Consider the following 10572-nt stretch of genomic DNA (forward strand, 5'->3'; position numbering starts at 1 on the left):
GGCTCTTTGGTAAGCCTATAGCACATGCATTGACAAGTTTTTGCAAGTTACATCGGCTAGTTTTGACCGATGCTAGTGAACGTTGGGAACTTCTTTCATGACCTTTTTTTTTGTCTTTTTCCTTTTGGCAAGAATTGACAAGAGTCGACCAGTTTTGGCACTACACCATGGTTTTTGGCAAGGAATTGATAAGTTTTGACAAAAAAAATCAACAAGTACACATGGCATGCTCCTATAGGCTCAAAACTTATCAATTTATCACAAGATTGACACTACACCCTTGCCCTTAAGGGCGACCGAGTTTTATTACTAGATGGATTTCGGATGAGTGGTTTTCCTTGTGAAGTGAATTGAAGTTAAGTCGGCTAGTGGCTTCGTATCTCTGGGTTGGGGCAGTATGAGCATACTTTTAGTTGTTGAAATGCCACGTATGAATTACCTAATATTATTTTAGACCAATAAAAGAAATAAAAGTGTACTGACATATAAGTCACGGTAACGAGAGTCGACATATAAGTCACGGTGATCAATCACTATTTCATACAAGTGGACTGACATAGAGTAAACAATTTTAACTCGAGAGCAGTTAGTACGATACGACATGAAACAAAGGTTAACAAGTTTCATTTTTGACCTTAATAAGTTTCATGTCGTGTTTGAAAATTTGACACAATAAAAGTTTGTGTCTTAATAGCATTCTTAGCAAGACTACCGTGTAACTTGCTAAGCCCGTTAAAAAACCTGTTAAAACACGAGTTGACTTGTTAAGACAATTGTTTAGATATGAATTGAACCATTAATACTCGTTAAGACCCGTTGAAATGTATATTAACAAGTTTCCTAACAAGTCATGTCGTGTATATGTTAAACATTGTGCCGTGTTTGTGTTTGAAAAAATGACACCATTATTAATTGAGTCGTGTTTGTGTTTGACCTTACACATTCGTATCTTACCAGATTTGTATAACTTGTTATGCTAGTTGACACTAGTTATATATATATTTTTAGAAACATCATTTTAATTAATGTTATAAAATAACAAAATACTCAATCTTGATATACAAATTATTAAGAAAAAGAAATATGATGCAGACAGTCAAAACACACATATGTAGTTATATTCATGATTTATAAAATTTATGCTAAGAGCTCATAGATATATATATATATTTTACCTAGAGCCATAAAATTAAGAAGAATAAACAAAGTGAGCACCGAAAGCTTCTTCATGTCAAAAAACTTAAACCAAGCGATATGTTTACTGGGGAAAAAAAGTGCCAGCTCGTACAAATTTATATCGTTTTATTTCCTTTCAAGACTGAAACAGGACCAAAAGCTCACAAGTTTTGCGTGAATGTATAGAAAATAGTATACAAGTTGCAAGAATTAGCTAAGGTTTGCGTTTTGTTACTTCATATAATTTTTACTTTACCCGAAGGGTTTGTGTGTTTACAATATGGATCGTGCGTATAATATAAAGTTATACTATTTAATTAAAGAGGGCAATCTATCTTGAGGGTCGGTTTAAGCATTTTGGTGGTCTTAAACGAAACCAATTTTGAGGACCTATTTTCATACGAGTAATATTTTATAAAAACGTTCTCATTTATCCGGACTTGAGAACGACAAAAATAAACAATAAAACTTATGAATGACTGAGTTTTTATTTTATTTCTTTAATAGACTTTATGTAATTGGAAAAAAAAATTAAAACATAAATAAAGTTTATTTTTCTAGCTTTATTAAAAACAAATTTCTAAGTATTTTTCCAAAACGTAAACATAAGTTCGGAACTAAAGATATCCCAACTCAAAAACTGAAAATATTGGAGGACTTTTAACATGTAGAGGTCTCAAGCGACCGCCAAAGTGGTTAATATTATTGAGCCGGCTTTGTCTATCTTTTATCTAATATACTCGTATTTATATAACTAGCTAATTAACGCGGGTTCAACCCGGACATATTAATAAAAGTTTTAGAAAAAAGTATTTTGGACATTAAAGTTATGATAAAATTATTAGAGTTTTGGGAGAAAAAAAACATTTTTCTATACAAAGTTACATCATAAGAAGTAAAAGTACCTAAAATAAACCTTAAGAAGAAACTATTTATGACATCATAAGTAAATTAGATAAAACGAATTAAGCTTTAAGAAAAAATGTAGAGGTGACACATAAACTATTTTTGTAAAATGCTTATGTCATAACAATTTTTTTTTATTATTTATAAAGATAGAGATTAGAAGATCTTTCAATCCGCCTACATGACATTCATATAGATTACCCATCTGGCCATCTCATATATAAGACTATTAGGAGCAAGGAGTTCCAAGAACCCCATCCCCTCTACCTTTTTATGACATGTGGCATAAGGTGATAATGTATGGGTTCTCTTGGAGCAAGGGGTTTCTTTAGATGGGGTTCTTGAACTTTTATTTTTTATTTTTTTTTGTGACATGTAGTATAAAGTAATAATATAGGGTTTTTTTTTGTGACATGTGGCATAAATTCCCTTGAGACTCGCGTTTTCAACCCCGTCTCTTTGGTGCCGGGGTCACCAAATTTTTCCTCGAGAACGCCGTTAGGAACGGTGTGGATGGCGTCCCTCTGGCGTTTTCAGACGTTCTCGAAAACTTTTTGGCCGAGAAACGTCTTTCTTTAAACAGCCTAATATGACATTCATTTCTTACTTTATTTTCCTATCATGTCTTGAATTACTACCAAGTACTAACTTATCATACAAAGATGAGTGTCACTCAGAGTAAAATATGTCATCTTAACCGAGCTTGTGCTACTGTATAGTAGCTCTCCAAAAAGAATATTCACATGCATGTCATCAACTCTAATAAAGAGATGTGTTGAGTAACGCTTGTCAAATGAAAATACTTTTTTTAATTTACAAATGCTATTGATCATTAATAATGCTAAGAGTACTTCTGGTGGGTGAATCGTGAACGAAAGTTAGCTTTACGAACATGTATTGCGTTGCGTTGCTGAGAGCTGAAGTTGCGGAAGATTGCAACATCTAATTAAGAGACGTGTTATGTGCTGTGCTGTTTTGTTTTTATCCCATTTTTCTGTTTTTGTACTAATAAATCACATGTCAATTGCCAGGATGGCATGGATGCAACTTGAAATACTGAAATGAACTGATTCTTTTTACATTTTGGAATAATAATAGTAATATAGATTGGAATTTATATAATGTAACTACTAATTAACATATGTTAAAAACGAATATCTATATAATTAATTTTGAAATGTCACATGTGATAAGCAATATTTTAAACTCTATTTTTAACAACTTCCATCTATTTATCTTCATGAATCATGATACAAGTCTTTAGATGTGCATCAGATCGATCATTAAAACTCCATATCTAGTTATTTTGTGTTTGTTTGCATTGTTACAGTGACATGTATTATATACGGGGAAGGGAATATGAGGCTGTTAGACACCCAAGTGGGGTGAAAAACCCCTCACATACTTTTTTTTAAAAGGTAAAAATCATGGGGGACCATGTATTTATTTAAAATATTAAAATATTAGTATGTGAGGGGTTTTTCACCCAAGTTGGGTGCATAACAGCCTCATACTCACTTTTCCCATTATATATATATAACTTAGTGCTATAAAATTTGGGTGAGGATTCCCTTAAGTTAATTCTTCAAATTAAGTTAAGTTGGAAAAATCTTGGTCCTTACATGAAAATCAAGGGTTAAAATTTAAAATATTTAAATCTTTTTAAACTTTGACCGTTGATTTTAATTTAAGGGCAATAAACTTCTAACTTGACCTCAAGTTAGAAGTAACTTAATTTGAAGGTATCTCCACCTATAAAATTTATCTCCTTTCGATATAATTGCACATATTATGCATTCATATAAATTTCTATCATTTATTAGAGATAAAATATGGGATGAGATTCATTTAAGTTAGTCAAGTTATAAAAATCTTAACCATTGAATTAAAATCAAAGGTTAAGATTAAAAAATAATAGTCAAGATTACTTTAACTTGAATTTTTTTTAATCTTAACATTTGATTTTAATTTAAGGGTCAACATTACTCTAATTTGACCCCTCAAGTTATTTCCAATTTAAGAGGATTTCCACCCATAAAATATAAATTCATAGAATTGATGCAGAAGTATATAAGATGGATGCATGTGAATTTTTTAGATTTTAACGAATTAATGTGTACTTAAATGTTTAAATAATGATCATCAATTATATCTTATGTTAATTTTATGAACTTACAATGTTTTAAATAAAATTTTCGAGTGTTTCTATTTAAAATAATTTTTCTAAAACTATTTACAATATTATGTGAATATTATACATGTATCAAATGTTGGTAATAAAAATAAGAGAGGATACATATTTTATCTTAATTAAATAAAAGTGAGCTTATGTATGTGCCTGTGTGTCATGTGTACATCCACATATAAATACCAACTTGTTAGAACAAACTTTAATGTAGTAACATAATGATAATGGCCAACCCCTATGCACTACTCACACCTTTCCATTACCCACAACCTAGACAGTGGGGGGCTAACCTCCATCAACCCTTATCCACCCACACCCATCTTTTTCACCTCTTTTTTGTCTTGTGGTGCATGATTGAAAAGTCAATGGAAGAAGGTAAGGTAAATTAGGCATGATGGGTGGGTGTTTGGTTTTCGGGTGGTGGTGTGTAATGTATGTATCATGTATGTAATGTATTCACGTCACTCACACACCCACCCACCTTCCATCCATCGCATTCCCCCCTATCGTCATTATCACCCACCACCCCATTTCTTTATATTTATTCCATCCACCATTTCTCTCCACCCTTATCATCCAAACACCACCTTTATCTATCATCATTCCAATATATTCTTTTCAAGGTTCAAACTTTATAGATCCAAACACCACCCATATCAATCAAGATTTCAAGATCTGAAAATTTTCTGATCAAGCTTGAAACTTTTTGTATCAAAACGACCGACGTGACGTTTTCCAACAAAACCCATGTCGACCGCCGTGAAGCCCGTCAGGAAATTCCCACCGCCGTGCTGGACACGCGACGAAGCCTTAGTTTTAATTGAAGCATACCGTGAAAGATGGTACGCGCTTCACCGCGCGTTTCTTAGAAACCCCGATTGGGATGCGGTGGCAGAGAAGGTAACAACCTCTTGCCCTGACGTCATGCCGCCGAAAACATCCGCACAGTGCCGTCACAAGATGGAAAAGCTCCGGCAGCGCCACCGTACCGAGAAACAACGCGCGTCGTCGTTCCCTGGTGGTAGGTTTTTTTCTTCTTGGTTTTATTATGAAGCTATGGAAGCTATGGAAAATGGACCCAATTATGAACCCGGAAATAATAATCAAGAAATCATTAATAATACCCATGTTTCGGATTTGAATCCGGGTCGTGGAATCCGGTTCAAACCATCTCCAAATGTTCAAAATCAGTTGACTTTAGCTGCTAGTCCTAATTTTGATCATAAGGTTTCAAATCATACTAATAATAGTAATAGTAATTCTTTGTATATGAAAAATTGGGGGACTTCTAATACTAATTCCAATCAAGAAGAAAATGAGGAAACTGAAGATGGGTATTTTGTTGACCCAACAATTAGTAACAAAAGTTTCAAGAATCCGAATTACCCGAGTGGGGTTCGGATAACACCGGTGATTTTGGAGCCTGTAGCAAGGAAGTTTAGTAAAGTTGTTAATCATGATCATGAAGTTGATGAGGATGGTCAAATGTGGGTCAAAGTGCCAAGAAATCATAATGGCAACAATCAAAATGAGAATAGTTGGAACCCGAATCAGGGGAATGAAAGGAAGAAGAGAGGGAATGGTGGTAGTGATGGGATACATGAAGTGGTTTCGTCGATTAAGTTATTGGGAGATGGGTTTATGAAGATGGAAAAGATGAAGATAGATATGGCTAGGGAGATTGAGCGAATGAGAATTGAAACAGAGATGAAACGAAACCAGTTGATCCTGGATTCGCAGAAACAGATTATCGATGCGTTTGTCAAGGGTTTGATCGAGAACAGGAAGCAAACGAAGTTGGAGACAGTGGCGGATTCGTAGCTCCAAAGATATGTGATTAGTTATTGTTTTACAATAATGTGTTTTTAGTGAAGAGATTACTAGAGTTTTTACCTAAAGTTTGTTAGATGTAAAAATATATTACAGTGAATCTTTTGTGTTTTGATTCAAGGGTTCCAAAAGTTGATTTTTTTTGCTTCATTTTTTTGAGTCTTAGTTGATCATAATTTTTTGCAATCCTTGCATCAAAAGCTGTTGAATCATGTCATCAAAGCAACTGTTTTTACCCAAGAGAAACATTTGCATATACTGATATTCAACTGTTGTTCCAAAAGTTGAATCATTTGCATCATTCAGTTGGATACGAAGCTAAATTACAGATCAAGATCAACTATCTCTTTCTTTTTACCAAAGAAAGAAAAACTTGTTTAAATCTAGTGACCCATTCAGATAGAACTGACCCACGTTCATGTTGATGTATGCTTTACATAGGGCATTTTGGCAAATTGGTTCCGTTTCAAACACTTTCTTTGATGTAATAGTTCCATTATCTTGCCAACCTCATCATTTTTGAACAAACTCATCTATATTTAACATATTACTGGTATATATCAGCTGCATACATTCTGATTGATAGGCACTTGATAGTTGCCAAAGGAGTTCAATTCATACTAGGTGCAAATAATTTTTAGTATACATGTCTGTCTTTATAAAAAGATCTGTCTGGTTTTTAAGGCTTGCCTGAAGCTTCTTGTGACTATCCAATAGAGCAAAAAATCCCCAGATTACTTGGTCAACTTTGTGTACATTTAACTTTTAATCTTCTGTTTTAAACTCTCTACTTGTTCTAGCACCATGCTAGCTTTCTATCGTTTAATGAAATTGGATGTTCAAAACAAAAAGGATCATGATTTAACAAAATCTTTATAAGTCAAAGAACTAAGTATTGAAATCTTCTTAAAATCCAACAGTACGTGTCAAGCTTTTGATGTTGGCCATAAAGATCATTGTTCTAATATCAAAGACTTGGCTCCTCTAATTAACGTTGTTTATACAATTGGGCAATTGGCGATATAACTAGTCTACTAGTTCTTGGCCGTTCATTTGACCAACAAAGACATCTAGAAGTGAAATGCAAAACAACAGAAAAGTAATTAATTAGCAGCTGCAAAAATCTGATCGATCACTTGTATCATTGCAGCACTTGAATATCAAGCTTAGGTTGTTCACCATTTGAATTCGGAAAATGCACTGCTGTATCACCACCATCATCACCCTCTGTTCCCATTTCTTCAGCTTGATACGTCGAATGAACTCCATACAGCAAATAAAACAAAGTTATCAAACAAGTCCACACACCAAACCGCTCATATGACAACTTTTTCAAAGTGGCCATCAAAAATACGTTCAGAAAAATGGATAGCGCGGCTGGCCATGGCATGAATGGTACCTGCCACTCAAAATTTGTCCGGTCATGGCTATCACCGGAAGGAATCAAGTACTGAAAAATTGCGGTGATTGCGATGACACAGACTCCAAATGTCGGCAACCCCCATCTTTGTAGGTGAGTGAATTTCCAAGAGATGGAGAATCCAATGGAGGCGGCGGAAAGGAGAATGAGAAAGATGATGGTGTAGATTGGTGGATTGTTGATTTTGATGGCATAGCGGTGGTAGATTAGCGCGTTGGCCACTAGGTAAAACACCAAGAGGGTGCCGATTGAGATCATCTCTAGTACAATGCTGAGTTCTGTGAATAGGGCTATGGAGGCTTGACAAAACCCTACATATATGTTCATCAAGGAAATTAAACAATACTTTCATCAACTATATATGCGCATCGTAATGAAATAAATCAAGATTTTCTTTTTACAACATATTATACTACAACTACTCTTGCGTTATACGAATGTCTGAATGCTAATTTATACTTTAAAAGGAAAATTAAGAAGCCCAAATATATGTACGTTTGCATACCTAGAAAGATTGTGGCGTTCTGAGGGGTTCCGGTTGTAGGGTGCACCTTAGCGAACCAAGATGGCACAAGCCGAGCTCTACCAATAACACACAAATATCGTGCCTGGCCAAGCATTGCTACGAGAAGAGATGCCACGATTCCCAAACTAGCGCCTGCTCCAACAATGTTGCTAGCCCATTTCCACCCGATGTTTTGGAAAGCAATTGAAAATGATGCATTGCTCGATATCTATCAAATAACCATTTGAAGAGTTCCTATCTTGTAAAATAGAAAATCCCTCTGGAATATCTTAATTAGGCTAATCATTTCTTTTCTTTTCTTTTAGATAGAGTTCTATCTATTTCTTTGATATAAATTTGCCACAAAAGGATTGATTATTTAATTATTACTGTAGTACCTTGTTATAGGGAACCATCATGCACAATGACAAAGCCATAAGGCAATAGATGACAGAAACTATCAGGACGGAGCCAACTATGCCCAACGGAAGGCTCTTGGAAGGGTTTCTGATCTCTTCAGCCATTGTGGAGACCGAATCGTACCCAATGTAGCTGAAGTAAACAATGGCTGCACCATCGATGACCCCTTTCACACCATAAGGAGCTAAGCCTTCCGGCTGGATTAAGTTGTCCGTGTTTCCATAGCATATACCAGCAATTATTATGAATCCAAAGAACACCAGATGAAATATTGTCATGATAATGTTTAACATGGAGCTCTCCTTGGTGCTGAAATATAATTCAAAAAGTAATTAAGATTAATGTTTCCTGGTTTTCACACAAATATCAGTTTTCAAATGAACATTTCACTACATAATTCACTCAAACTTTTTCTATACATATTAACAAAACGCAGAAGAAGAAATAATTTATGTCATTTTCAAAAGCCACTATTAGAAGATCCACTAGTTCATTGTCTAGCTAACCAATCATATATATTTGATTAGTGACGAATTAAGTATAAGCAATAGGATGATAGACCTTTTTCACTTTTAATTGAATAACTCAGATCACATATCATATTATACATATGTTCCTTTAATTAATCACTTCATGCCTACTACACATACATTCTGATTTAGTTTAAACATAGTACATTAGTGTATGTACACGTACACACATGATACCAATATTTGTTTATCTTTAAAAGCATATATATGAATAGCAACAGAAACTATATATATTTATCTTAGTATAATATAAGAACTTAAACTAATCAATATACTGTAGAATGTTTAAAACTTGCATTTGCCTTTAGGTTAGTTGAATCATAGATTAAATGGCATGATACTAATTAAAGAACCCTATATATTTATTCTGGCAAAATGAATGTGTAATAATCATGTACTTAATTCAAACCTCCGGCATAGGCAAAGAGTCAGAAGAACAATGAGAACAACAGCTGGGAAATCCAACATGTTGTAACCTTTCATTAAACCATGTACTTCAATTCTCCACGCGTTCGGATCTTCCTGCCCAAAAGTAGTGCACAAATATTCTGTGAAACTCCTTGCAACGGCGGCATTTGATAGCACATACTCCATTAGAATATTTGCCCCCGCAATATACCCCACAAATTCTCCTGCAAAAATCGATTATTATCTTCTTGCTAAGATATATAGATGTTCATAGATTTACCAAAATGCGTTGTAATTAAAGAAAAGAAATGTACTGATCGAAACATGATGATTAATTTTGATTTTTAGATTTCTTCCTACGTGCATACCGAACGTGACTCTTAGATAACTAAAGGCACCACCAGCAACTGGAATTTGGATGGAGAACTCAGTGTAACACAAAGAAGAGAAAAGAGCCGATATTCCAGCAATGATATACGACACAAGAACAGCAGGCCCAGATTTATCTTTAGCCACAGGTCCGGTTGTCACAAAAACCCCAACGCCAAGCATACCGCCGACACCAAGGGCAATAAGGTCATACCATGTGAGTTTTCTTTTCATGTCAGCACCAGACCTTAGCCTCATTTGATTGAGTTCTTGTTCTGGAGTCCATGTGGCCAGAACCCTCTTCCTTAGCCTTTGTGGGGTTTTTGAAAGATTCTTCAAGTAATTAGAGAGGAAAAAAATGTTGGTGGCAGGAGGAGGTGTGGTTTGATTGCTATGAGTTTCTTCCATTGTTTAGGGTTAGTTAGTTTGTTTGGTTTTTAGCTTTGGAGAAGGATGGCCTCTTTAAATATGCATTGGAGAATATAATGGCTTTGTATCTTTTGGTGTAATGATATGCCCACTTTCAAATATGATTTTCCATAAAACACTCCTTTACAAAAATAGGATGTATAATGAAATCATTATTAGGATTGCAAATGTCATCACTACTTCAACTTAACACAGAAAATTACCACTATCATTCTTTTTTAATGACAAAACTTATAAGTGGCTAACACATCTAACTTTGGCGCGTCCAAGTCTTAGTGTGTATAGCGTAGGTAAGGCCACCTCACCAAATTGTATTCGGTAAGATTCGAACTCTTGTCCCCCAAGAAAAAACCACTTATTGAAAAACTCCCTGACCATTGGGCTAAAACCT

The 10572-nt window shown here is 34.7% G+C and overlaps 2 protein-coding genes across 2 annotated transcripts; one reads left to right on the forward strand and one right to left on the reverse strand.

Annotated features, from left to right (window-relative positions):
• Positions 1-4513: 4513 nt before the first annotated feature.
• LOC122611167 (trihelix transcription factor ASIL2-like) lies at positions 4514-6250 on the forward strand. Its single transcript, XM_043784143.1, has one exon. It carries the CDS (start codon positions 5018-5020, stop codon positions 6089-6091), a length of 1074 nt encoding a protein of 357 aa, XP_043640078.1. The 5' UTR covers positions 4514-5017; the 3' UTR covers positions 6092-6250.
• Positions 6251-7241: 991 nt separating this feature from the next.
• Positions 7242-10160, reverse strand: LOC122611011 (cationic amino acid transporter 6, chloroplastic-like). The gene is made up of 5 exons (XM_043783962.1): positions 9752-10160; positions 9385-9607; positions 8424-8754; positions 8026-8254; positions 7242-7831 (listed from the first exon to the last, which is right to left on the reverse strand). The coding sequence occupies exons 1-5, from the start codon at positions 10158-10160 to the stop codon at positions 7242-7244; spliced, it is 1782 nt and encodes a 593-aa protein (XP_043639897.1).
• Positions 10161-10572: the final 412 nt, after the last annotated feature.

This window comes from Erigeron canadensis, chromosome 8, assembly GCF_010389155.1.
Source record: "Erigeron canadensis isolate Cc75 chromosome 8, C_canadensis_v1, whole genome shotgun sequence".
Lineage (NCBI taxonomy): Eukaryota > Viridiplantae > Streptophyta > Magnoliopsida > Asterales > Asteraceae > Erigeron > Erigeron canadensis.